The sequence below is a fragment of the Podarcis raffonei genome, chromosome 1 (assembly GCF_027172205.1).
Source record: "Podarcis raffonei isolate rPodRaf1 chromosome 1, rPodRaf1.pri, whole genome shotgun sequence".
Taxonomy (NCBI): domain Eukaryota; kingdom Metazoa; phylum Chordata; class Lepidosauria; order Squamata; family Lacertidae; genus Podarcis; species Podarcis raffonei.
Window position 1 is genome coordinate 82,283,075 of NC_070602.1, and position 27,831 is coordinate 82,310,905.

General features: G+C 45.5%; 1 protein-coding gene across 6 annotated transcripts; it reads left to right on the forward strand.

Annotated features, from left to right (window-relative positions):
• Nucleotides 1-27,712, forward strand: TNKS1BP1 (tankyrase 1 binding protein 1). Of its 6 annotated transcripts, none has more exons than XM_053398627.1 (12): nt 1-107; nt 6,499-6,640; nt 7,517-8,282; nt 9,094-9,166; nt 10,383-11,831; nt 13,564-15,353; nt 19,895-20,303; nt 21,542-21,683; nt 22,283-22,416; nt 23,347-23,498; nt 25,443-25,518; nt 27,220-27,712. In XM_053398627.1, exons 1-11 carry the CDS (start codon nt 81-83, stop codon nt 25,501-25,503), a joined length of 5,145 nt encoding a protein of 1,714 aa, XP_053254602.1. In that variant the 5' UTR covers nt 1-80; the 3' UTR covers nt 25,504-25,518; nt 27,220-27,712. The 6 variants fall into 6 exon arrangements, with proteins under 6 accessions (XP_053254602.1, XP_053254575.1, XP_053254583.1 ...); XM_053398600.1 differs by having other exon boundaries at nt 55-173; XM_053398608.1 differs by having other exon boundaries at nt 55-173; nt 19,898-20,303.
• Nucleotides 27,713-27,831: the final 119 nt, after the last annotated feature.

The following is a 27,831-nucleotide window of genomic DNA, read 5'->3' on the forward strand; positions in this document are numbered from 1 at the left end:
TATGCATCGAAGTGGGCGGGGCGAGCCTGGCCTTGATTCGAACGTCATGAATATGCACAGTGCGAAGATCTGCTGCGCCTATGTCGGGCCGTAGATCGCCGAGCTTGGTAAGGGAGCCTACGCAGAAGCCCCCGCCAGCGGGGAGGGCTGTGCATTTTCGCCCACATCCCGAGGTGGGGCTGGCAGGAGATCCTCCTGGGGGTCGCTGGTGGGGGGGGGGTGAGATGCGTGCGGGGGGAGGCGTGCGAAGGGAACGGACCGCGAGGATAAGGAGGTGGCGTCGGAGGGCCCTGGGGAAAAGAGCTTAGGGGGAGGAGGGCCAGGTGCCCCCCCTCGTCCCCCAAATCGGTAGATCGGGGGAGCTGTGGATCCGCGTGCGGGTGGGTCGTCTTCGGCTCAGCCCCTTGCCCGGGAATGAGTCGAGGCGAGTCATGGTGGCCGGGGCAGCAATTGTTCTTTGTAGCCCCTTCGCTGCTGCAGGGATTGTGGAAGGCCTGGCCTGGAGACCCGACTGCAGGATGGTCTAAGGAGCGGGGATGGCGGATTGGTCGTAGAGGGAAGGCCAATTAGGACCATATGGTATGCCCATATGCTCTTAAAGGTAGCTTGTATGCCTTCTCCGCTGTAAGCGGGGCTGTCATTTACACTGGCCAGGGGTAACTGTCCTCGGGCCGTCTCCCTGCTTCCTCGCTTCTGCTAACTGGCACCCCTGCTCGCCTTCTTTGTATGCTTTCTGCTTAATGCGTCCTGAAGCTGCTCTCCACCCCCTTTTGGCTGGAGTTTCCCGCAGTTCTGCCTCTCACCACTCCCTCCCTTTCTTGGCAGTGATTCCAAGAACACCCAACTTAGAAATACTTAGCTCCCTTTAAATCTTGCTGAAAACCAGTTACTGCACACAGGCTTATGAACCTGAAGTACACCCTGTGACCTCTCCTTGTACCCATTTCTGCACCACAAAACACTGCCTCATGCTTGCTGAGCTCCCATCTTCTTTCATGATATTTCCTTGTTGCTTGTGAAAATAGTGGTCTGAACTGGGCTATGAGGACTGTCTAAACTGGCTTTTAAAATTCTGCCATTTGTGAGTTGTTGCTTATTGTTTACAATGAAACTTATTCTCTGTTGGGAGAAATCCACCCCTCTCTTGTACTTTAATCACGTGTCAACAGTCTCCCACATGCCTTCTGTTTCCTGTATTTCTGCACAATTCTTCCCCCTAATAGAATTATGAGTTTCTTAGCCCATTAACTACTAATCTAGTGCCCCCCTTTCCAATTGCTGTGATAACCTCTTTCCTATCTGCCCTGGTTTCTATTTAGGATTCTTTCTTTGATCTTCTCTTTGGAAATAGGGAGCAATACATTTTTAGAATAAATTCATAATCTGTGCCTTGTAATAAGCCAGTTTTGTTTCACAAAGGGCCAAGTTTACCTAAATACATCTGTTCCTGGTGCCGTTCTTTTCTACCGCTGCTCCTTGAGGAAGAGCCTCCTTTTTATTATCCTTCTGTGACTGTTTCCTATCCATTATTTTTTATTAACATGGTATGTGTGCATTCTATGGACATGCTGAGATTAATGTCCCCTTCATATGTGGACTGTGCAGACAAAGTGGCAGACAGTGATTGCTGCAAGGGTCTTACAGGCTGAAAAGGCAGGGTGGCATGGGAAACAATAGCCCAAAGATGGCAAGGGATTTGTCTGGATGCATTTAGTAGATCACTATGGCAGCTGGGATCCCTTGAATTACATTGTAGTAAGCGTGTGCTGTCTTTTTACTTATTCATTCCTTCGACTGCAAACTATCAGAATGCAAGTGCTGATGAAAAGCTGTGCAAGTAGTAGTCTGATTCAGTGCTAATTGCATAATAGGTAGTCCCTGCACAATGCAGCACCTTCAGAAGAGAGAGCGGGTGGGGAAAGTTGCACCCATATTACTCTCCACCCCCCACTAGAGCACCTACCATTGCTTCTTAGATACCTTTACTTGCTTAGCTCTTTTCCCATAAGAGCTCCCTTGACACCATTGTTTCTGATGTTCTATGGCGGAAGAAAGCAGTTTAACTGATTTTTATTGTTGTTGCCAAGTTTCACCTTCTTGTAAATGCAATTCAAAGGCTTTACCATCTTCACCTCCGCAGTCCTATTGCATCAGTGCTGGGAATCTGGTTATCCATATGAGGAAATAGTGCTACTTCAACTGAAACATGAAACATTTGTGCTTACAGTTGAAGTTGTTGAAGCTTTAAAAAATGACTACAAACCAGCATTTTAAGAAAGTAGTATGATCCTGGCATGGGCTGGGAATGGGAATGCAGCCATTTGGGAGACTTGCTGTCTGGATTCTAAAGAACAAATAAGTAAGCAACTTTTATTTATACTGGGTAGAGGGGCTAATGTAGAGAAGAATCTTATTGAGGTCACAGATCTAAACCCACCTGTGGCATTAGAGACTCTTTTGTTCATGATGCACAGTTCTAGAGGAACAAAGTTATAGCCCAACTTGATTTGAATTCATAGTATGTTGGGAGAGTAGTCATTGATGCGTAGTCAAGCCATGCAGTGTTAGAAACTGAGATATGAAAGTTAGGAGCTAAATGGCACCCTAAACCTAGGTTATGGTGCAACAACGGAATGTCTAGGCACGCTTTTTTATAACAAGAATACAAAGCTGAAAATGAATGAACTGCAGCTAAAATATTATGTTCATTTTTCACATGGTCTAGTCCTTCCCCTGCCCACCCCCCTAATATTCTTAAGAGGGTCTCTTCTCCAGTCTTCAGAGAGTAGCTGGAAGTAGGGAGGCAGAAAAAGGTCCTCTTTTCCTTCCACTCTGCAGTTTTAATCTGAAATCTTAGGCACAGTACTGCGCCCAGAAGTCAGAAACTGCTCTCCCTAATGAAATTCCCTGTCGCAAAATGCGCCTAGAACAATGGGAGTTGTATAGTTTCCTCTTCTTCATATACCTTCTGCTGGAGAAGTTTTGTATAATGTCTTGGAGGTATAAATGCTTCACAAGAAGAGCCTCTGTAGATATCAAGCCATCGCCTTTAGGTATTTTCTCAGTTCTACTTTCTTGGCTCAGCTTTTGTACTTTCTTCTTTTTACCTACACCTATTGGTGCCTTTTTCTCCCACGTCGTATCTGCTGTTTGTTCATCCCCTGGTTTTACCTTAACCAAATCCTTATTATAGTCTTTCTGAGTGGTTTCCTTCCTGTGGCATTCCAGTTGAAAATCTCTGGGTTCCAGCAGGAGTGGATTCTGTTGCAAGTTGTACTCATTTAGAAGTCTGTGCCTTCTTCATCCTATGTCATAGGGTTGTGGAGGTGCAACTATATACATGACAAAAACAACTATTTTGCTTTAGATATTCCTTTCTATTCTTTACACTGTGAACTTGCCTGTCTTCTCTGCCTTCTATTGCCTCACTCTTGATCTTTAACAATTGCCTTTCTGCATATCTCTGTTTCATCACGGTAGCCCAAAGCTCAGCTGTAATATTATGTGCTTCCTTCTTCCTAAGCGGTTTCTAATTCTGATCTCTCTGTTCCTTTCTTGAAACAATTATGGATTGTCTTTAATAATGCATCACTATTAAAGTTAAAGTCTGGTTGGCATCCGTGTGTCTTAGGAGACAATGGAGGAGTGTGCCTCTGGGGGTGAGGTCAAGTTGTTGGAAGGTTGCATCGCCTGCTGTGGCTGTGGCGACCCATGTGGGAAAGATACGTTTTGTTGCAGCTGTGGCGGAAAGTACCATTTGGGTATATATGCCCCTTTCTGTTAGTAGTAGTAGTAGTAATAATAATAATAATAATAATAATAATAATAAATTTATTATTTATACCCCGCCCATCTGGCTGAGTAGAAAGTCCAGGCGCTGAAACTAGATTTTGCAACTATCTGAAAAGATCATAAATGGAATGTCACTTTATCTTATGGGTCTTGCAAGTTAATTTTTTTGATCAAGTGTGAAAGAATTCTCTCCTCAGGAGTCTCTCATAACATGAGATACACTCTTGGGAAAATAGAAATTGTACTGTGATAATTTCCATTTGAAGACTGAGGCTGTAATCTTATACCTGCTTACCTGAGAGTGAGCCCCATTCAACTCTAGGAGTTGCTTCTGAGTAGACATGTATATAGGATGGGTTGTCAGTCAGTGCCTAAATATAAAACAGTTTTTTCATTATATTCCTCCCCCCCCCCCACTTTAGAAGCCAAAAGTAACCACCCTCACTTATCTTTCTTTTTGTTTTTTGTTTACTAGCTTATTGTGTGTATGCATATGTGTTTTACCAAGGCACTTCCTCTTTGAAGGCTGCTTTACTCTTGATGATTTTCCTGCATTGACGTTGTTTTTTTAGTACAGGAACAAGCATATACCATCTAATCTGACAAATGTTTCTTTATATGTACCCATGGCAAAATGGCCATGCATTCATTTTCCCACATAGAAATGTTTGCGTAGATAAGAAAACAACATGTTGGGCAGTTTTAATTGCTTGATGAAATATAGTTTGTGTACTTCCTTGTATTTTGTAGAAAGGACTTGTCAGTTTCAGGAGCCTCTTTGCCTGACAGGTTAAAAACCATAGTTCATCTATGAAGAAAAGTAAGAGAGCTGAGGAAATAGGATTGGACTGTTTCTCTGCCTTTTTAAAATTCTACCTTTATTTAGTTTTACTAGCTCTGAATTTGGAGAGAGTCTCATCTTGTCTTGCATATTTTGTTGTGTGTATTCACTGCCTTAATAGATTTTGGATGGGGTTCTGGGTACCTTAATGTGTTGCTGGTTTTCAATGTCCACTCAGGTTTCATCGGCTCTCCTTCAGCTATCTTCTCCACTAAATGAAACTCTTTCCCCCTTACAGGGGATTCTGTATTCAGAAGCAATAGTTCACTCAGGAAGTTCTTGCCGAGTAGGATAAACAGAATGGTACCTCAGACACAGGGGTGTGCAAAGTTGCAATAAAGATTTAAGTTAAGGCAAATGAATATGAGGGGAGAGGTTACATGAACAAGTAGCTTAGGCAAGAATAAGGTCTGGGGCTTTGCAAATGTTGGGCTTAGGTGCTACCAGGCTAGAAGTAGGGGATGAGGCTAAGGTGCTGTATCCTTGTAGAAATGAGACAGGGCCTTTTTGTGGCAGTAGCCTGTCCGTAGAGAGACTAGTCCCATTCTGACGACATTTCAACAGGCAGGGGAAACATTCTTATTCTGTGTGGCTTTTAATGGTTTTCAGTATATGATTGAAGCTTTTAGCTCTGTTCCTTTTAAGTTTTCGGGTTTTGTTTGGCATGTTCTTTTATGTAAACTGCCCCGGGGGCCCTTGTTAGGGCTGAAAAATGATGTTAAAAACATCTTTTATAAATCAAGATTAAACTAGTCAAAGGAGGGGCCTAAGCAGAAAGAGCAGAGGCGGCTGAACTGCCTTCCCTCATCTGAGGCACTGTGCCTTTAAATCACCCTCGCTTTGGAAGGAGAGGCTTGATGGTCCTATTTTGGCATAATGTATAGATGGAGGTTGAGGAGGGGGCTGTTTACAATCTTGTGGCTATGCCTTAAATTCAGCTGTCTGCCTGTTGTTCCAGCTCTTTCTGTCATACTGAGGGAGGGGGGAGTTATTGGTAGGCCCCCCTCCTCCTCCTGCCTCTTTATGGGGATCAGTTTTGTTAGAACAATCTCTTGAGGCACACACTCCTTGTAACCAAGATGCTGGCTTTGCTTTTCTTTTTTAGCCAGGGTTTGGCCCTCTCCTGAAATCTAGCGGGAGGCCGTTGCCGTAGTGACAGGAGCAGGCCCCAGCTTTACCTCATTGAATTCCAGGGGCTGTGCCAAACGATTGAGAAATCTGGAGGGGGGGTGGGAGGGGGAAGTACTCCAGATGTTTGCTCCCTGCTCAGTATATCCGGGTTGGGAGTGTATACAGCTGGGATTGGGTTGAGCAGAAACTCGGCTTTGAGCAGAAAGGGACTTGGGAAGAGAAAAGGAGATTCTGACTGGAAAAGCAGCCAAATGTTCTGGCAAAGTGACTGGACCTGGCAAGAGAAAGGCAGGGAAGGAGTGATAGCAAGTTGGCTGGGAAGGACAGGGCGTGGCAGAAAGGTGGAGCAGGGGTGGCCCTGTGGAGAGTGGAGCAAGTCAGCTAGAAAGCCAAAGTTTTATAAGTTTGAGATTCCCATCCTTTAGCGTGACTCATGGCCTGGATATTTGTGGGAGACTTGCTTCCTTCACCCTTGTTCCAGCCTGCCCTGGGAGTGGCATAACATGATACATTCTCTCTTTCTGTGTGTGTGTGTGTGTGTGTGTGTGTGTGTGTGTGAGAGAGAGAGCGCGCGCGCGCGAGAGAGAGAGAAATTCCTCTCTCAAAGGAACAAAGGAGGATATTGGAAAACTTGCATTCTGGGAGGAAGCATCTATGGTTGGAGGTTGGATTGGAGGTCTTTGCTATCTTTACAAATTTTGCAGACTGCCTAACCTCCTTTTCCTGTATCTTAGGGGCTGACATTTATGCTGAATTCAGAGTCCCAGCCCGGTGATGTGATGGACTCTAATCCTCAGTCGCTTTGCACCCCATTTCCCTGTACTGCTGCTAATGGCCGGAGAGGACCCAAACAACTAGCAAGCAGTCCGGAGATAGGTATGCCTTGCATTGTGAGCCTTCAGCTCAGCAGAACTGAGTTGATTGTTTGAGAGAGCTAAATATGGGAGATGGTGTGCCAAGTTGCTAGGTATTTAAATTTTTCTGTTTATGTTAGGTGGTGGTGCACCAGAGAATGAAGAATGGAATCAAATAGCAAGCAGAAGAATCACTTAATGCAGCTCTTGAGGGATTGTAGCTCTTCATTCTGAAAGTAGGGGACAACATATTTGAATGTGTGAAAAACAAAACATGGAGGCTATTGTGTCCAGGAGAAGGCTAACCTAGAACCTTTCTTCCTGACATGCTTGTTTTCTGTGTGCATGGGGGATTCCTCTTTGCCCCAGGAGGCAGCCCTGCACCTATAATTGAAGTGGTGTCGTCCCTAAAAGTTGCACCACACGCTTCTGCTAATCACGTAAAGGCTCTGATCCCACTGCCGGACCTGAGAACAACGAGTGGTATGCAACTACATTATATTCAGAGCAGAGCTATTGAAAGTAATAGAGCTAACTTAGTAATGCTATTACTTTCAGTGGGTCTACTCTGAATACTACCATTTGCAATTTAAATGCATTCCAAAAGCATTTTCATGGCTTCTGTTGGTAATCTTTATTACCGCTATTTCTGGTTTAATGGACTAGAAGATCCTCTAGCCTGACCTGTGTCCAAAGCTGCATGCAGTTTTAGTGGCTTCTCTGTTTCCTGCAAAGTAGTTTGGAAATTTAGCAAGGATTATTAGTAGAGCTCATTTTATTTTTATTTTTTGTGTACTTAGGCAATGGATTATCATTTTGATCCATATAATTTAGTTGCCCTGTGTTCTGACTGAGCTCTGTATAAAATGCATCTTTCCCCACATCCTTTTTTCCTCAGGGGATGCCCGTCCAAAGCCACCCGTGAAACCCAAGCCCTGTGTGTTGCCAAAGCCAGCCATGCCAGTGAAGCCTGTTCCTGGACAGCGTCAGGCTCTCTCTGAGGTGCCCTCTGCTGAAAAGATCAACTTGTTGGCTGGGCCCAAGCCATATAGTGGTGGGGCTGGCAATGCTGTTAAGCGTCTTTCTTTTGGTCTAAAGACCTCTCCAAGAGAAGCTACCAATGGGAAAGAGGTTTTGTATCCATTTTCCACTACAGCCAAACCAGCTGGAGATGGAGAAGGAACTGGGTCTGCAAATAAATCAAGTGCTGTGGAGGGAGCAACCGGAGAGGAGTGTGGAGAGTCCTCCAGTGTTCGCAAAGGTGCTGTTCCCTTCAAAGTAATACCGGTGCCAGTAGCAGCCAAACCAGAGCGTTTTCCTGGGACCACAGTGGAGGAGATTTTGGCCAAGATGGAGAAGCCCAACAAAGAAGGGGCAAGCAGCCCTGACAGGCCTCGGCTGGTACGCTCCTTCTTCAGCCAGGATAGTAGCACAGCTGTCCACCTGGGGCCTAAGGGTTATGCTGCATTCCGGAGATATTCCAGTGGAGAAGGGGGTGAAACAGAGTCGGAGGGTCCTGCTTGCAGAGCCTCTTGTGAAGTTGAGGACAGCATATTGTCAAGGAACAAGGAGGAAATCACAAGCTCAAATGGTCAGCATCTGCCTGAATCTGAGCTACCAGCAAGAGCAACGGAGAGAAACTTAGATTTACTCTCTAAGGACAGGTGAGGTTCAGATTCATTCCACATAATCTTAGAAGATCAGCTTTGCAATACATCAAAGAGGACTGAGATGGGATGCAGGTCAGCAACTATAGAACAGTGCTAGGAAAATGAAAGCAATACAGTAAATGTGTCTAGAAGGTGACCTGCTGGCAGTTCTTTCTTTGTTCTTTCACATTTGGCTCTAGCAGAGCTAAATTATTCTTGTGATTTAAGAATGAAAACTGAGGGTTGGCACAACTGAAGGCTACATTCCTGGGCATTACATACATGGCAATAAATACCATTGAATTAATCACAACTTGAATTCAATGGCTAGAATTGGGCATGCTTCTCCCAACTATAGTTTCTGTGAAATCTCAGTAATCTTAAATCCTACGATGATGTCATGAGTGGTAGCAACTCTTGGGATTTATTTGTAGGTGAGCGGTTGATCAGGCACAGGTAACTGATTTTAGAAGAACTCTGATGATGCTTGGAACATTTCTTCATTGTGGGGGTTGGATTAGATGATCCTTGGGGTTCCCCATCTCCCGTTCGTTATGTGATACCTAGTGTCAGGCAGAAAACCCTTTTGTGACAAAAGTAGCACACAATTCTGTTGAGCAGGCTTTGGGGAAACTGGATCTTCAGATGTTGTTGGACTTGCAGCTCCAATCAACAACTAGCTAACGTGGCTAATGGTTGGATATTATAGGATTTGTAGCCCAGCAACATCTGGAGGGCCACAGGTTTTCCATCCCTGCCTTAGAAATACATTTTTTCCATCAGTAATCAAGCTTGTTTTCTGATGGTGATGTAATCTTTCTCTCAGCAGCTCCAGTCAACCTAGCATGAGCTGTGATGGAGGCCAACCTGGATATAGCAGTCTACTGTCTCCTCCTGGTGTGAGTTATCTGCAGCACGGCAATTCCTCCGCTGGGCTCTCTCCTTCCTGGCTCTCCTCTGTCTCAGGGGTATCTGCCACCTCTCTCCTTCCGGGCTCCCTCTCTGTAGGGTGCGTGTCTCCTTTCTCTACTAATGCTTCTCTTCAAGAAGAGATTGGTAGCCCAAGCAAACGATGCACTATCTTGCACTGCTATGGGGTGTCCCAGGCCATATTTGTTGCTTTTTCAGTAACTGGGTATGTCCTTGTCAAAATCCCATGGGTTGGCTTACCTAGGTGCCTTCAGTTTGAAAGATTCAGCCCCTAACCTCAGGTGCAAGACATGGTGACATCGACTCTGAGGAAGTCTTCATTTTTCTACCTTGCATGGTACAGTTTTGAAAAATCCAGAGCATAATCTTGGCATTTGGTATAGCACATAGCGCTCCCACTAACAGTCCCAATACTGCCTTATGCTTTTGGAAGAGTTAGAAAATAAATGAGAAAAATGGATCTGTGACTCTTCAGCTCTTTAGAGAGCAAACTCTGGCCTAGGCTAGCTAGCTAGCCTGAGCCTAGCCCAGGCAAAGTGTGGAAGCCTAATGCAGAATACCAGGCCCTTAGCTGGAGGGAAGGGAGCAGCTGTGACTCAGTGAATACAATTTGGTGACCTACAAGGTATGTATGAAGCAGATCCCAGCAGCTGGGCCTGTGGCCAAATAATCTAGCAGTGAAAGCACTTGCTGCTTGTTCAGGGATGGGTGATGGTAATGATTAACTCCTTTTGCCTCTCCCAGAGGAGGAGGAGGAGGGGGGGGGAGGAAGGTCATCAGCCTATTGTGTGATCTACTTAGCTTAGTTCTTCACTTTTCTGAAGGCCTAGTTGGAGAGGAGGCAAGGTCCTGGGGTGGGGCATACAGCCTTGTTACTGCAACACTTTGAACGATTTCTTCAGCCTCTCTTTCCCCCTTCCTCCATTCTTTGAATTTCCTTTCCTTCTGGCTTCCTTCGGGCAGAAATATTGTTGGGGAGGGTCTCGTGGGGTCTTGTAGTGAAACCAGAACTTCCAAGACATGAAGGACAATCTCTAAGGTCTAGAAAAAGAGGGAAGAGGTTAGGATTGGAGGAGACATCCTGTATTCTTTGGGGCTGGAGGGGACAGATTAGGATGCTCGGGAAGGTTCCAGGGAGGGAGGAATCATATTTTTAAAACCCATTCTTCCCTTGTTTCTCTCCAGGTCTCTCTCCCCAAGACCTATCAACTCCTCACGAAGCTTTCTTCTCGAGTCACTCCTGGGTCCCCTGATGCCCCTGCTGAATCAGCCCAGTCCTCAGAGAGCCCACATTTTCCAGCAGATGTCCCAAGTGCTGAAGCTCAGCTTCCCCCAGGCTCTCCTGATGCACCTACTGAACCCCTCAGATCTCCTGTTAAGGTCTCCCTTGGTCATGCCCAGGCTCCAGGTTCCCCTCTTGCCCTATCTGATCCCTGCCCCCCAGGATCCCCCAGTGGTTTCCTAGGACACTCCTTGTCTTCAGGTCTTGGGGACCTTTCTGCAAGATGTGCTGGGCCATCTGCCAGTTTGACTCATCCTCCTGCTGAGCACAGCCTGGCACCCCCCTGTGGTCTCCGAGGAGTGTCGGAGTCCCCTGGCTCCCCGAGCACTCCTTCTGAGTACCTTGCTAGTTCTGATAAACCTCCTGGCTCTCCCTCTCATGCACAAGCCTCCCCCTTACTCTCCAGGGATAAGGATTCCCTCGACAATCAAGCACCAACATTACCATTTAAGGGTAAAGACCCCCAATTATCTCAACTGGTTCTACGGCGTGCCTCAGAAGGGGTGTTGCAACCACGGGGTAAAAAAATGGACAAGGAGGAGCTGGGAGGGTCTTTGGCTGTCTTGCCAAGAGGAGGGGACCCAGCTTTAGAGCAGGCTGCAGGGGGAGAGTCCAATTGGAGCTTGTCACAGTCCTTTGAATGGTCGTTCCCTAACCGGGCTCTTGAGTTTGGTGGAAGGAGACTGGGGTCTCCTCCAAGGTCTCCCATTGCGGAGGCTGATGATACTGGTCTCTTGGAGGCAGAATTGGATAGAGAGAGCCTCAGCCCCAAAGGGTCTTATAAGGAAAGAGGTTCAGAGGGCCAGAGAGGAGAGGAGACTGAGGCTTATGGGAGCTTATTCTGCCACAGCAATTCCAGGAGTTCCCCAGGGATCAGGAGAAAGGCTGAGGACCAGCTGGAGTCCCCTTCAGCCCTTGAGATATCAGCACCTGGAGGTCCCTCAACTCTGAGGGAGCCTATTAGCCCCAAGCTCAAGGGCCCTATAGCAGCAGCAGAGGTTGGTTGTCAAGAGGAGCATGATGGTTTCTTACCCTTTGTCCCAACCCCTGAGGAAGGGGCTTTAAGGGCAATGGAGCCATTGCCAAGTGTAGAGCAGGCTGCCCCTCCTGCAGAGCCTTGCATCTTATTCTCTGAAGATGTCCAGGTGCGGACAGCTGCTTCCTGCCAAGAAGATGATGGTGCTGTAGGTCTGGCACGTGAAGGCAAGTTGGGGGTTGCTGACCCTGAAAGGAGGGCTGACCCTGATCCAGGCTCACACTGGCTCGATGAACTGCTGGCATCTCCTCCGCCTAGTGCTGATGACATAAAGAAGAGAAGTACGCCCAAGTCAGAAGACCCTACAGGACCGGAGGTAAAGGAACTGTATTTAGTGCGGGGATGGGTGGTTGGCTGAAGACCACAAAACGGGTTGCAAGGAGACAGTTCTACTGGCTTCCTATTTCTAGTGCTTTTTAGAACCTGGTAAGAAGGCATTAAATGGGCACAAGCATGGCTAGGTGAATGTGCATTCCTGCCCAGTTAAGTAACAGAGACTGAACTTGTCTTTGGGAAGGGCGGGTCTTGGTTTTTAAGTAAGCCGCAAAAGTGGCTGAACAGGTTAGATGGCTGCAGAGCGTGCAAAAGAGGAGGCTGAGCCAAAAGGTGCTGCTGCGTGGGTAATCCTCCAGTCATCCTGGGTGGAGCAGCTTCCCTCACCTCCCTGAATCCAGCCTGCCCGTACACATCAAAGTTACTTTTGTCTGTTTGGTTGGCCCTCTTTGCCACCAAGAAATTGTGCCTTGAGCTCCAGCAGACTCAGCCTAAGAATGAATTGGTGCTCCTTAGTTTGGTAGGGCTCCATAGCTATGTAGCTACAAGGCACATCACTTAATGTACTGGGTTGTATACCAAAACTAATGTGCATACCTTGGTAGGCTCACGTGCTCTAGCGAACAAGAATTAACTGTCCATTAGGTGGTTATAATAGGGGGTGCTTCTGAAAGCCCAAAAGTCTCACAGTCTGATCAGGCTTGCAAGGGGGTTCTTTGCCAGTGAACAATTCAGTACCAGTGGCTACTAGTTTATTTTCCTGGCCATATAAGTACCTCTTTAATCTTCCTTGCACTCTACCAATATGGAACTTGCCAAAATTCCAAATTATTTTTGAAAACTAATTTTTAACAGGCACGTTTCAAGCTATCATTTCCTTACATAGAAAACACTTCTATGTAGGAAAATGAGCAAGCATGAAAGACCAAAGAAAGAATTGCCGCCAGGTCCCCCTCCATACACATTTACGTAAATAATTGTTTCTATACTAAATGCATGTAACTTGCTGCATCTACACATGAGTGGATGATTACCAAGTGCAGGCTTATCACTCTATATGTATGGTCAGTTTTTTTTATTGTATATAGCCAAAGGCCTTTATAATGGATAACAGAGAATAAAAGGAAAACTTTCCTCTAAAATCATACATGTGGGTTTGATATATTTTTCCATTTGGAGGAACTTTCTAAATAGAAAATTGCAGTGTTAGGAACATAGGAATCTGCCTTAGACTGAACCAAGACCATTGATCCCTCTAGTTCATGTCTAGTTTAGACCTGGGACCCATTTTTAGTTCAAACATGCTTTTGGACATAAGCATCTTAATTTTTTACCACATATTTATAAGGTTGTGATGTAGTTGTTGTGCCCACCTTAAGTCATGTTGATCTGGTAGTAGATCTGGCCCATTTTTGAAGATATAATGGTCTACACTGACCAGCTGCTCTCCAAGGTTTTGGACAGGGATCTTTACCAGCCCAGTCTGTGGATGGCAGGGATTGAACCTGGCACTTTTACATGCAAAACGTGCTGCTACTCAGTAATGGCCCTTTCCTAAGTTGTGCATGTTAAGTGAAATACATTCAAACTGGTTTAAAAAAAATACAGGAAGGGTTTAGTGAATTTACATTTTCAGTTTCTGTCTCCTTAATGTATTTCTCATATTGGACTGTTGGGAGAAGGGACATCTTTACTAGATCAGATCCCCACTAAATTTGGCTCACTGTCCCATGCCTTTCTAATGTTGCTTTATTTTCCTTGCCTTTCTTTATTAGGATCTTCTGGGATGGTCAAGGAAGGATCTTCACAGCGAGTTTGGCTTTGTAGAAGTTGATCGGTCTGCTACCTTTGGCATGGGTTGGGCTGCTGGTGTTGGCAAGGTAGTTTGGCCTGGTGAGACAGAGCAGGATCGAGAATTTGGCACTGGCCCACAGGAGTGGCTGAGCTCGTACAGTGATGCCAAAAGGCAGGATATGGAATTTGGTTCCAGCCAGAAAGTCTGGACCAGAGGAACACCATTGCAGGACAGTTCTAATCCAGGGCAAGAAGATTGGATCACTGCCTATGGCAGCAGCTGTGGTGACCAGAAGATTGAGGAGCCAGATTGGAGCAGCACATATAGCATCAGCACTGCTGAGTGTCAGGACCGAGAGCCATACGTGAGAAAACCAGGCTGGCCCAGACTCTGCAGTAATGAAGATGATCAGGAGAGCAGCAAGTCTGCTGCTGAGAAAATGGGTTGGAGCAGCCCCTATCATGTTGGTGCTACTGAAAGAACTGACTGGCCCAATAAATACAGTGAAGAAAAGGATAGCTGTCCAGAATTGGAGGTTAACACAAAATCATCAGATGCGTTTAGCAAATATGGTACTCACAGCCACCAGGATGCAGAGCTCAGTGCCAGGCATTTAGAGGGGCCCAGTGATCACAGTGCTGTCAATGTTGGCTCTCAGGATGCCACATCCAGTGCCAGCCAGTCAGGCTGGCCTAGTGATTCCAATGTTGACAGCAGGGCTAGCCCAGTGCAGTCAGAGTCCCATGCCAACCAGGTGGAGCAACCTAGTGAATATAGTGCCAATCATCCAGAATCCCAGGTTAGCATCCAACAGCGACTACGACCCAATACATATGGCTTTGATGATGGCAGCTGCCAGGAGTCTGAACTGAGTGTCAAACAGTCTGATTGGCCCAGCAGATATGTCATGGGTATTCCCCAAAGCCATGATGGTGTGTTCAGTGCTGAAAAACCAGATGGAGCCAGTGAGTATGATGATAATCAAACACGCTGGGAAAGAGAACTCAGTATTTCAAGCAGAAGCAGCACCACTGAATTTGAGGCTGGTGATCTGGAGTACTGTGCCCGGAAGCCAGTCTGGGCTGATGATTACAATCTTAGGGAATCTGATCTACAAGATAGTGATTTCCCCATTGCCACAAGAGAATGGGTCAGAGACACTGATGTCTCAGCAACTAAACAAAATAACCAGTTAGGTGCTATAGGGAAGGACCGAGCTGGTAGTTTTGGTCCAATAGAGTTACCAAGTCTAAGTGTGACCGTGGATTTGGAGGAGACAGCTGGCAGCCTGGTAGGTCAGTCTGGAGACTTAATAGCAGTTGCTATGGATGAGCCTAGAGGAGTTGGAGAGGGGCAGCCTGAGTGGACTCAAGATCTTGGCCTCAGAGGCATGGATCTCTCAAAAGACTTGAAAGTTGGGAGCCCAGATGCATCTGAAAAACCTACAGAGAAGCAGCTTCATTGGTTTCCTTCCTTGGGTCTGGAAACCTTGTCTGCTTCATCAGATGTAAGGACTGTGAATCCAGAGGAGACCAGAGAGCCTGGTGTGGGACAAGCAGATTTGGCCTACAGATCTGGCACTGAAAGCATGGAACTGTCTGATTTGAGGCCCAAGGCTTTGGATGGGGCTGAGGAAGTAGATCTAATACAGATGGACTGGACTGGTGCAACTGGGATAAAGCATAAGGACAGCAGCTATCAGTTTGGAGCGACACCTTTGGATGGTGATGAGATGGAGCATCCAAGAGCAGCTGGAGTCTCTGGAGAAAGGTAAAGGCTGTATCCTAATGTATTATAAGAAGGTTCAGATGTTTTCATGCTTCAGTTCACTTGGCCTCCAACAGGTGATGCTGTGCAGTGCAGTGCAGTGCAGTGTGACAGCAGACCTATGAGAGCTATCACAGTGGTATTGGAGGAGGAGGAGGAGATGAAGGCAGGTGGGTAGGTTGCCCAGGCGATCCACAGAGGAATTGCCAGGACATCTTCCCAGCAGCTGTCCTGCTGCTGCCGCCACATCCATTGCTATTCACCTCACACCAGTGATGCCATTTCAGCCTCAGCAGTGTCAGACAACAAGGGAAGTGAAGCAGGTGATCTGCCCAAGTGAGTTCATAGAGGAACAGTCGGGACCCCTTGAGCAGCTCCCAAGCATCTGTTGTGCTCTATGCTTCCCCTCCTTCTTGCTTTGTACCACTGAGGCTTATACTGCATCATTAATGTGGGTCAGATGGGGGGGGGGTTGGTGAGTGAAGCAAGTGATGGCACAGCCCCATGTCTCTTAAGAAAGTTAGAATGGAAGTGGAAGGCTAAATGAATACAAGTGGACAATGGAATTGAAGTACTGATTTTGTTTTTGTATTCATTTCCTTTTGTAAATTCATTTTGTGAAGTCAAAAGCACAGTTGCACACTTTTAATCAGTTTGCAACCATTCCCTTTCATCCCTCCATGTTACCCATTGTTAGTACAGCCAGTACCACATATTACTTTGTGTCTATGGTGCACAGCTGCTGAGGTAGGCCTTACAGCTACCTCTTGAAGCCAGAAATCTGTGGGAACCAGGATAGGCAACTTCTATGGCGCTGCAATGTAGAAACACTGCTCAGGCAATGGAACTTCTTTCCCTCACTCCCTGTGTGGCCCCTAAATCTACTATGGGTTTCCCCCCAGTTCTCCATAGCAGATTTGGGGATGGCATGGGTCACATTTGGTGGTGTGGGAGAGGGAAGAAGAGAGGGAGAAGGTTCCATCCAACAAATAAAATCCTTGCGGTGATGGAACTTTAGCTCAACGTATTAGTTGAATATGGCCCTGAGGTTTAGAAGCAACAATCATAGTGTGTAACTCTTGTTTCTTTGGTGAGAAAATCCAGTGATGCTCCACTGCTACCCTCCATCTGGTCATGACAGCAACTGCACACCCAGTAGCCATGATGTGCACTGTTTTGTTTTCCTAACTGTGGAAACACAGTAGAGTACTATGGCTGTTGCAGAATGAAATCAGGCAGGTGGGGGGGGCCTGCAGCAGGTTACCTGGAGGTATATTTTTACTCTCCTTAGCTGACCAGGCAAATGCCTAATGATACAGCTGCTGTTCTGCAAGAGCTGTCACCTTTGCTGTCGTATGATCAGTTCCACTGTCTTGTCTTGGGTTGGTGCCATGTTCAGCAGGAATGAGGAGAAGAGGACGGATTCTTTTATGAATTGCTTCTAGTGTTTGGCTTTCAATTAGCTGTCTTGCTTCAGCAACATCCTGTACCAGCAGGTCCCATGTCTTATGCACATAATTAGCACTCTCATTCAGTATGCTCTGAAGTCACAACCTCTTTGTTATGGGTGAAAACGAGTGGCAGTATCTATAATTCTCTTTCCTATATTGTATTCTGTAAACATCTCTCTTCGTCATCACTTGTTTCTCTTCAGCCTTGGATTTGCTGACTAGTATTTTTTAAAAAATGTTTCACTTCCCTCTGTGCCCCCCATGCCTCTTGCTGTGGTCCCTCATTTACGCAGTTTTCTCCTGTGGCCCCCTTGGAATATCCTGGGCCCCAGCATATGGCCCCTGGTTGTGAAACACTGCTCTAGACTGGAGTAGGAGTGCTTTGTCAGGATGTGAGGTGGCATTGCTCCCTCCTTTGAACATGTGCTTTTGAGCACCTCTTTTTTGGCAATACATTCTCCACAACTAGGTACTTGAGAGACCAGCAGCAAGTATGGCTTAAGGATTGTGCTGATGTGGAAGTGGCACACTGTTTCAGAGGTAGGAACAGGTCCCATAACTGAAGTAGGTCAGAAGGGGTTGGACCAGGCCCTTGTGGTCTCTTCCTGGAATGAAGTGGTAGCTATTCCCCCCCCCCCCAGCCCTCAAATACAGGATCCATACCTGTATTGCTTTCATTGGGGAAATAACATTTTTGATGACTGTCCAGCTTTTTTGAAATGCAAAACAGAGTAGGAGTAGCAGACCGCACAAACCCCTGTCGTCTTTCTCCCACTTTCCTAAATGTGAAACAATTTTATTTTTATACAGCTAATGCTGTTGTCATGTTTCTATCACTTTCTGTGGGTTATAACCAGCATCTTTCTGTTCTATTATTTGAGGAACTCATGTCACTGCTTGGAATAAGACTTCCAGATTGTGAGCTCTTTTAAATGCGAAGTCATCAAATTGGATTGTGATTATGGAAAGCAAAAGGGACAAGAAAGATAGTTTGCAGTGCTGCACTTTTTAAGCTAACCATGAAACAGGGGCAAACTATTATTTCTTAGTCACCATTATGCTGGAGCCCCAAGTGGCCAACAGTGAAAATTAAATATATTAAATTTAATCAAGTACAGCAGCAAAAATGAACCATAGCAAACAAACAGTCTAAATGCTAAACTCCTCTTGAGCATAAGCCGCATTGTCATCAAGTTTATCAAAACAAAACAAAATAATGTTAAAAGCACTGATTGGTAACATATGTTGAAAATGTTGAAAGGCCTGGGGAAAGAACTGAAGTCTTCTCATTGTGCCCTCCATATATATGTGTAGAAATTGGGAAGAATTGGGTCAGTTTTAATCTCAAATAACTGATTGCCATCATCTCGTCCTTGTAAACTAATGAAAATGGATAGTTATAGAGATGGCCTTGGCAACTGTAGAGAGAATTCAAGGGGAACGACAAGGTGTGAATTTCAATGCCATGCACACAGCCATTTTAAAAGGTGCAGGTTTCACTCAAGGACTCTTCTTAGCTAAATGATGCGCCTTCTGATTTGGCTAAAATGGGGGATGGAGAGAATAGAGGGTACAGCCAAGGTCACCCAGTGAACATCATGGCTGAGCATGGATATTAACTTGGGGCTCCCTAGTCCAAGCCTAGCATGCTGGCTTTCTCTGATGTGGAATCCTTCTCATGTGCATGTCTAGTCACACTCTTGTTTTGAAGCTGCCTCTGCCTGTTTTGGTTGCTGCGTAACTTCCAAACAAAGGCTTTCTTGTATATTGGGTAATTTTGTACACTCGATACCCTTAAGCCATGCATGGAGTGATTGAATCTCTCTGCTAATCCCTGCAACTCAAAATGAGAAACCAGGAAGTATCACCATCCAAACCAGTGTAAATTGAATGAAAATTAATTAATGTGTCTTGTCTTGGGTACTCCCCCTCTTCATACTTACATTCTTCAGGCCACAGAGGGAACAGAATGCAGTGGTGCCTAGCACCTCACTGAAGTTGATTAAGGCTATAATCCTATTGCCCAGTTTGCATGTAGCAGCCATGCTCTGAAATGAACTATAGCTTATCTTAGACAAGCAGTATACTTGTACATGGTGGTCGGATTGTGACCTCTGTGTTTGTCCTTTTTCAGAAGCAAATCATTGCTGGCTTAGCATTGCATGCAAACCGGCACTCATGGTTTGTTTCCCACTAAACAAACCACAAGTGGCAAACCAAAGACAAACCTTGATTTCTTACTCATGGTTTGTTTGAAAATGCTCCAAAAACATGGGGTCATGGTAAACCGTAATTTTAGGCTATGGTTTACCATTACATGCTAACCAGGACTATGTGTGTTATGTGAGAGTAAGCCTCATTGAACAGAATGGGACTTAATTCTCAGTAAGCATGCATAGGATTGTTCTTTTAGAGTTGCCCTTAAGGGAATGTAAAACCAGGGAGGTTGTCAAGCCAGGGTTTTTGCAGGCTGTGGGTTGTAAATTGGGCAGACATGTCATAACGGCAGCCTTTGGCCTGAGGAATCTGTAGTCTGTGGGGTAGCTACAGTTATATATCCCACACTCCTCATTACAGTCCAGCCTTTTGAAATGGTCATATAGTATAGCCTGTATTTATTTTGGCAGTTGGGAAATGTGCAGGTTTATCTTTCCTCCTGTCTTCTCTAATGCAAACTGTTGCTACCTTGGATCACATGAGCTTCCACCTGCATTGTGAAGTGGATATCCCTACGATGATTGTACCATGTGGCTTAAGTGTAGGGTCATGATTTGAGTTCTCTTTGAGGTATTTGTACTCTTTGACCATTGGCAATTGTAGGTTTGAATCCTCTGTTGTGGGTTTGTCCATCTCTGATGCCTCCTTAGGCCTGCATCATGTTTGTAAGGTATTCATTCTCCCTTTGGCTGTCGAGTCCTGACCTTCACATACCGTCATTTCTTTTGTACAGTGAGGAGAAAAATGGCTTTGGGATGATTAGGAGATATGGAGATGCTTGGAGTTGGGGAGGGGGAATTTTGCTAGGATAGTGAGAGACCTGTTGATAAGAATTAAGAAGAACCTTACCCTAATGTTCATTATCTGACATCCAAGCAGAAAATTCCGTAGTGAGCGACTCTCCAGCCCCAGCTGCCTGCAGGAAGACATGGTTTCCAATAGTGCTGTCAAAGAGGTGGCCCAGCAGAAGAGACCTGCCTCCTTCCACAGCTGCCATTCAGAAGAAGAGAGGATACTGCGCAGCTTGCGTAATAACCAGGGGGCTTTTGCTGAAAGGGCTGAAGGACTGCCTTTCTCAGCAAAGGAGGATGGAAAAGCTTTGTCTGCTGCAGATGGTGGGGACAGCCAGTTAGACAGTGGAAATGGGAGTCAGCTACCCGTGGACCTGAGAGTGTTGAATCATCCAGAGCAAAATGGAAGTCAAGCTGCACAGCCCATATCACAGAAGGCTCCTGCTTTAGAGGGAGCTATTGCTCCTGAAGGGGAGAACTTCATCTTCTTAGAGGTAAGTAGTACTTAAGATGTTTCTGAGGTACCTGCTTGACCCCTGAGCCTTCTCTGCAGTATATGGGCTTATACGTGCACAGCAATTCTAAGGTTTGAGGGGCTTTTACATTACATTTAAATGTGTTGCTGATATAGAAACATGGGTTCCTAATGCTTTCTTTCAGGCAAATGCTCCATTTCAGACCTGCTTTACAAAGGGTTTTGTCATCTTCTATAATTGCTTCTGGATTGAGAGGGATCGCTAAGTCAGTAGAGCGTGAGGCTGTTTATCTCAGGGCCATGGGTTTGAGCCCCACGTTGGGCAAAAGATGTTGCATTGCAGGGGGTTGGACTAGATGACCCTCATGGTCCCTTCCAACTACAATTCCATGATTCTGTGATTCTATGTATAAAGAATAGCTCATAGCCGTGCCTTTTTTGGCTGTATTTTGGTAGCTGACTCCAGATAATATTTCAGGCTTCACAAGTTGACTCATGAGTCAAGAGTCCTCCAACAAACAGCTTATGTCTTGCTGCTGATGTAGAAATAAGCTGGAAGACTAGAGAGTGAGAAGAGAAATCTAAATCCTTTTTCTAATATTGCCATTTCAGTTGGGCAACCTTGAACCAAAGTAATTTTTGTCCCTTGGTTTTCATGCAAGCTGTAAATCATTTGTAGGAAAGGTTTCAGCCAACCACCCATGCCAGTCTGCCCAGAAGCCTTCCCACACATCCTGGTGATGCCCTTGTGTTGTGCTACATGGGCAGAGCTAGTGTGTCCAGGCTTTTGGTAACCAGCCTCATCCCACACTTTCGACTTGAGTGACACCCCAGGGCAGTGTAAGCAGCCTGACGCAGTGCAATCTGGTTGGAAAAATTCATAAGCAGTTCTCCCTGCCTTCCTCTACTCATAGCTGTCAGTCGTTCACCTAAAATTTAGAAGGTGAGCCAACTATAGAAGAGTATTTGGGGCAGGAAATAGAAGAAAACCAACACATATTAACAATTTTTAATGAAAGGACAAGTTGTTAATGGTTGAGCTCAGGCTTTGTGGGAATATGTGGATGTTTTGCTAGCTGTGGTCCTGCAAGCTGTGCATGTCTCTGGAAAGTGTATGAAGTACTCTTCAGTTTCTGCTCCTTGAAGGAACTGAAGCTGAGAAGGATCTATGGGGATACTCTGGGTGTTGCTGTGCATTCATTGAGGGAGAAATGTGTTTCTCTGATCCCTTTGTTCTCCTCTTCGGTATGCTTTCAGGATACAGAGGTTCTTGACAACACTGTGTATCGTGACCGTGTTAATTTGGGCCGTAAGCGAGGTCATCGTGCACCAGCCACCCGGTCTGGAGGGGCTCTTTCGGAGAACGACGGAGACAATTGGATGTTCAGAGATTCCACAGGTAGCATGGAGGGTTGCATGCTGGGCCTGGCATGTAGCCTTCATTGGTGTATTCCCAACACCTGTTACTGAAGAGGTTTCGGATGTGTTATCTCTTTGTGTCTTACTTGGTTATGTCATTTTGTGTGTGGCTTATTTTGTTAACTTACATTCTTGCCTTTCTTCACAAAAAGCTCTAAGCAGCTTGCATATGATTCCCAGGCATCGTTCACTGCAGAGGCACTGCTTAGGGTCAGGCCATCTTAAGGTAGTTTATATTATGCTACCAGTACAAGAATGCAAGCTTCTATCTAGAGCTTGCAGTCTAGAATTTGACAGAGTGAAGAGGGGATAACCAAGGCAGCAGTATGTGGTTGCTTCAGTTACATGTGCTTAGGCTTTGTTATAGGCTTAGCAGATGTGCCACATACAGCATGACTTGGTGTGACAAAGGTTTCCAACAGGAGTGTCCTAGGTTGCCTGTCATTGCTGCTTTCTAGGCACTGCACTTTAGATTATGTCATTTTTTCCCCTCCTGTTGGGGCATGGATTAAAATGCGTCACATGGTGTCAGCATGGGTTCTTCTGCATTATGGTATTGCCATTTTCTTCCCTGTTTAGAGCCTCGAATAGTTTCTGCGGTCTCTGATGAAGAAGCCCCAGAGGAACCAAGGAGCAGGAAGTCACGAACATCTCCACTGTCAAAGGGGGTAAAGGTCCCTCTCTTCCCAGGGCTGAACCCATCGGCATTGAAGGTAGTACCTGGAAAGGGGTTGGGGACAGGATAAAGAATGACACAATGTTAACAAATATGGGTTGGCTCTTAGAAACTGAGTGGCCTTTGCTATCAGATAGTGGAATGTTCTATGTTAGAATTCCAAGCTGAAATCAAAGTACTGAATGAAAGGAGGGGGGAGAAAAACTCATGGAGAATGAGACAGTCAGTGCTTCCAAGTCATGGTGGATAAACATTACTTCCATCATGCCACTGAACATCATTTGCTGAGGATCACCAATGGTAGAATGCTATTGCACTCATATTTGATAGGCATCTGGTTAGCTACTATGACGAACCAGGATGCTGGACTAAATAGCTGATAAACCTCTGGCCTATAGGCAGCCAGGGGTTTCAGGGGTTCAGGAAGGGGTTTGCATTGAAATCCTACTAAAATGGTGGGGGGAAAATTGTTTTAGAAGGAGTTTCAATGTGAACCCATTGTAATAAGGAAGGGAAGTGTATGCATTGAAACCCCTGCCAAAATGAAAGGATGAAAAACCTTTGCTTTAGCAGTAGGTTCAATGCAAATCTCCTGTTATAAAAAGGTGTTGGCATTGAAAGCCCTGCTAAAACAAAACGTTTTTCTCTGTTTTAGTGAGGTGATTGACAAATGGGTGGCCTTGCAAGGCTTGTTTTGGCCCACAGGGTTAGTTGTGTCCAGTTTGGCTTGCAAGGCAATCCTGCCCCATGGAGCCAAAAACTTCCACACACTTGAGATAGGTCTTTGCTTTGTCAGAGGAGATTACTATCTAACCTCCAGCCGCTGGTGGTAAAGGAAGTGCAGGGGGCAGTTATGAGAAAAAGCAGAAAATTGCCAATGAAAGATCAGGGAGTAGGACAACTCTAAGCAAATGTTAGGTGTTTTGCTAAATGCCTGTTTTTGTAAATCTGTTGTCCTCAATCCTAGGCCAAGTTGCGAGGCCGAAACCGTTCTGCTGAGGAAGGGGATCCACAAAGTGAGGCCAAGGAAACCCATGTTCAGCGCTCTAAATCGTGCAAGATTGCCAACATCACTGGGAAGCCTCTGGTGCTGCCACCCAAACCAGAGAAATCCTCAGGGTAGGTGTGTGGTGGTGGAAAATAACATGTGTTGGTATGTCGGTGGTGGTTATCCTGCTTGCTGCAGCTCTTTCTGGCAACTATAACAGAAGAAAGGCAGCAGCCAACAATACACAGGAAATTAGGATAAAATCATATATACTATCAGTGTTCTCAATTCTCCAAGTGCCATTGCTTATGTAGTCAGAACATCACCACCCATGCACAAGAGGCAGCACCCCAGGTTTGCAGAAGTACAAAAAATCATGAAGGAAGAAACCTTTTTGAGGGGAATGCCTCCTTCCCCAAAAAACATCCCATTGAGAACTAAGTGTGCTTAATGAGTACAGAATGTTCCTTGACTAGGGAAAACCAGGGATGGGGAAGAATGAAATGGAACAGCTGGAATCCCAAATGAAGGGCATTTGTTCAATCTTATGGACTTTGCTGGCCTATTGTTGGTCAGTTACAGGTGTCTGTATACCATGTGCCCCTCTAAGTCATGGGTGGGCAGTTATGGTCCTCTGTATGTTATCAGACTGAAACTCCCATTGTCCCTGACCGCTGGTCATGCTGGCTGGGGCTGAGGAGAGTTGCAGTCCATCCACATCTGGAAGACCACAAGTTCTACTCCCCTGCCCCACCTTCTCTGCTCTGAGCAATGCATAGTCATTCTTAGTTGGTGGAATGTTTTGTCTTTTTAGTGCTGGCATCGCATGAGACTCTGGCATGCCAACGAGTCAAGACCTCTTAGTGGTTGGCATTCAGCTAGAGGGGAAGGGACAAAGGCATTTTGGGTTAAGACTCTTACCTGATGCAGACCCATGGCCTTTCCCTCCTCTTCTCTCTCTCCCCACTGTTGCTTTTTGAACATCCAGCCTGATAAAGAGTTCTGGGCAACTTGAAAGCTTGTCTGCTGTTTTGTGACATTTTTGGTTGGCCTAATAAAAGTATTGTCCTAAAACAGATTTTGGCGTTCAGTGATGTGTTCCCAGCAAATGACCTCATGGGATTTTCTTATTTTAAAAATAAACTTTGCAGTTGTTTTGTTCCTCTTTGAGCATTCAAAAACTAATGTTACAAAAAGTTTGAAACTGGATGTACTCTTTCTTTTGGAATTGCCTTCTCCCGTGCGAACCTGCGCAGGAATGCTGTTCCACTACAGAGGCCCTCTACTATATTCACTTGCTGTTAGAGATACAACTAATGGGCTGATGTGTGTGTGTGTGTGTGTGTGTGTGTGTGTGTGTGAGAGAGAGAGAGAGAGAGAGAGAGAGAGAGAGAGAGAGAGAGAGAGAGAAAGCCTTCTCTTTTGTGGTGTCCTCATTAAGGAACAGCCTGCCTAGGGAGATGAACTTGACTTCCTCATTGCTTGCCCTTCAGCAAGCAGTGAAGAACATCTTATTCCAGCAGGTGCTCACTTAACCTGGCCTCTCTCCATGATGTTTTAATTGTTGTTTTCAGCTGTTGTCTTACTGGCTTGTATTTATGATTTGTATTTTATGACTGTAGCCGTGGTCTTGTTGTAAGCTGCCTTAGTCCACTTCTGTGAGCAAAGGCAGGTAGAAGTAACTGAAATAAATAAGAAACATAATAAATATATAATTTTGGGGCAAACTTTGTTACTTAGTGTTGTGATTTTGGGTTCTGCCATGGGTTACAGCACTACCTGCTCCTTCAGGCTTCCTGCCCACAACTCATGAGACATATTAGATGGGGGGGGGGAATTAGTGGTGCAGGCCTCTTAGATCTTGTTCTCTGCACTCTGCCTCCTTGCCTGTGTAGTGTTGGAGGGGTTGGAAAATTGTATATAGTGGCATGTCTGTGTGGCTGCATGCTGAGCGTTGGTATTCAAACTATTTCTTAGCATCCAGGTCCATCATTTTGCCTCTGGAATGTGGGTAACCCATTTTTTTTCTATCGTAGTTCCACCTTTTGCTTTTAACCATTTCCTGACTCCCCTAGGTCAGAAACATCCTCACCCAATTGGCTGCAAGTTCTGAAGTTGAAAAAGAAGAAGTCTTGAAATAAAAACATTCAGGCAAGTTTTCTAGGGCTTAAGTCTAGCTTTCCAAATGGGCATCTGATCCCTAATATTTGTGCAAGTGGGATCATCATTGCTTTCCAAGTGCACTACATTCAGCACAGCTGGCCATTTTTGTTCTGCAGCTGCAAGAAAAGTTTGTTGGAATTTTGGCAGGTTGTCAAGCATGTTCACAGAAAAATGTCTGTGGCTGTTGTACATCAAGCATTAAGACCTCTGAATTGTTATCTGAGAGAAGAGGATGAGGCATTTAGGCCTCCTGGAAGTTGAAGCACTCTTCATAGTGGATGTCAGTTGGACAGAGTTATAAGAGTGGCCATTAAATCTCTTCCCTGCTAGCATCCATATACCCCCAAATTCTCTTCCGTGAGCTCTCACTGCAGTCTTGTCCAGATTGCACTCAGCAGCTTCAGGCTGCTTAGCACAAAAGTGTGATTTCAAATACAATGCTTTTCAGTACACATTTATTTTTGTTGTGTTTGTGTGGGGTGGGGATAGGGAGCTTGGGGAATCCTCCTGTCCTTTTTGACCTTTCCATTTACCACTCTGGTAATGTATACTGGGTTAGTCCCGGTACTATAAGGACAAAGCTATAGTTAGTAGAACTGCATGAGCCCAGAAGGCTGCACTAGTGGATTACCTGTGCTTGCATTGTGGTAATTGGCACTCTGGAATCCTAAATAGGTGAATTATCATGCATGTTCATGATAATCATGCTCTTGCCTAGCTGTTTGTAATCCCACAGACATCTGCAGTAGAGGAGCCTAAAACATTTGCCGTCTGTCAGAGGTCCATTGCAGTTAATGTAAAGTGACATGACCATCACAGGATGATTCATGTGCTTTGATTCCTGTGTAAATGGTATGTGCATATTGTAGGTGAGGAAACTAGCTGCCAGGCTGAAGAAGTGTGACTGGTATAGAGCAATTCCCAATGAGTGCTGCCCTGGTTGACCTGGGAATTGTTGCAAAAACAACAGTCTTCCGTCACCTTCAAGACTTACATGTTTATCAAGGCACAAACGTTTGTAGACTAGACTCCATTTCGTCAGATGCATGACATATTGTCCTGAGTAGGTGCATGCACGCAATATATGCACATGTGTGCTTTTGGGCTGTGTGGGTGTATGAGGATAGAAGCAAATGAAATGCAAAAAGTACAGGTCGTGTCATAGCACTTCCATGTATTGCACAGAATGAATGCTAGTCTACAAAAGTTTAGGTCATAATACATATGTTACTCTTTGGGCTGTCTTTGCTGCACCAGACTACCATTATTCCAGGAACTAGAGTAGCCTTCTAGCAGCTGGAACTGCATGTGGCGGGAAACATCCCGTGTCTGCAACTTGCAGGTTATTCTAGGAACTTTTTGCCACCTAGTGGGCAATGCTGCACATGACTTTCCATTTATTTTGGTTGGGGAAATGGAAGATTGGTTCCTTGGGAATTCTAACTGAAAGAGAACTGAAGAGGGAATTTGGCATACTAAATAACTATGCAGTTACGAAAGGTCACCTTGATTTGAACGTGCTGCTCCAAAGGGTGTGTAGGCTTGTGTGGGAGACTAAGCCTTTAACATGTTTTGCCCATGAGCCAAAGTTGGGCGGTGATGCATAAATCTGTAGGTGGGATTCCTGCACTATAGCAAATAAGCCTGCCAAGCTTTGTAATTCCTGTCATATTCTTCTTTTTGTTGCAGGTGTTGCTCTCCTGCTACTGGGGCCCTGACAGCTGAAGTTCCAGTGAGCTGTTCACGGGTGGGAGGCAGCATGTTGGGTCTGGAGCCAGAATCCCCACCTAACAACTTAGAGGGATTGGGGTGGGGTGGGGTGGGGTGGGGGGAGGTGGGGAGGGGAGAGGGGGGACGAGGCACATTTATGCACTTTGTATCACATTCAGTCACTCATGCATATGGCGGTCAGATGCTCTCTGCCGCTGTCCTGGCTGTTTTCTCCTTTTTTTCCTCCTTCTTATACCACATACATTTTTATAAAGTACCTTTATTCTTTTTTTGTAACCAGTCAAGGAGCTTTGTGCTGGCCCCCTTTTCTTTCACCCCAAGGTAGGGAGGGAAGACAAAGAGGTGAGGCTTCTGCTTTCTCGGCTGCCATATAATGCATTTCAGACAAAAGAAGAATGGATTTCTCCCCCTTTGGCCACTTGAAACAAATAAAGGTTTTATGGTTAAGGAGGCACTGTGGTTCCCGCGTGCTTGTGTGTGATCCTCTGAGCTGTATCCTGAGCCAGCCTTGTTACTTGGCAACCTATTCTTTGAGAGGGGCAGACAAGCAGGGGTTATAAAAAAATGCTG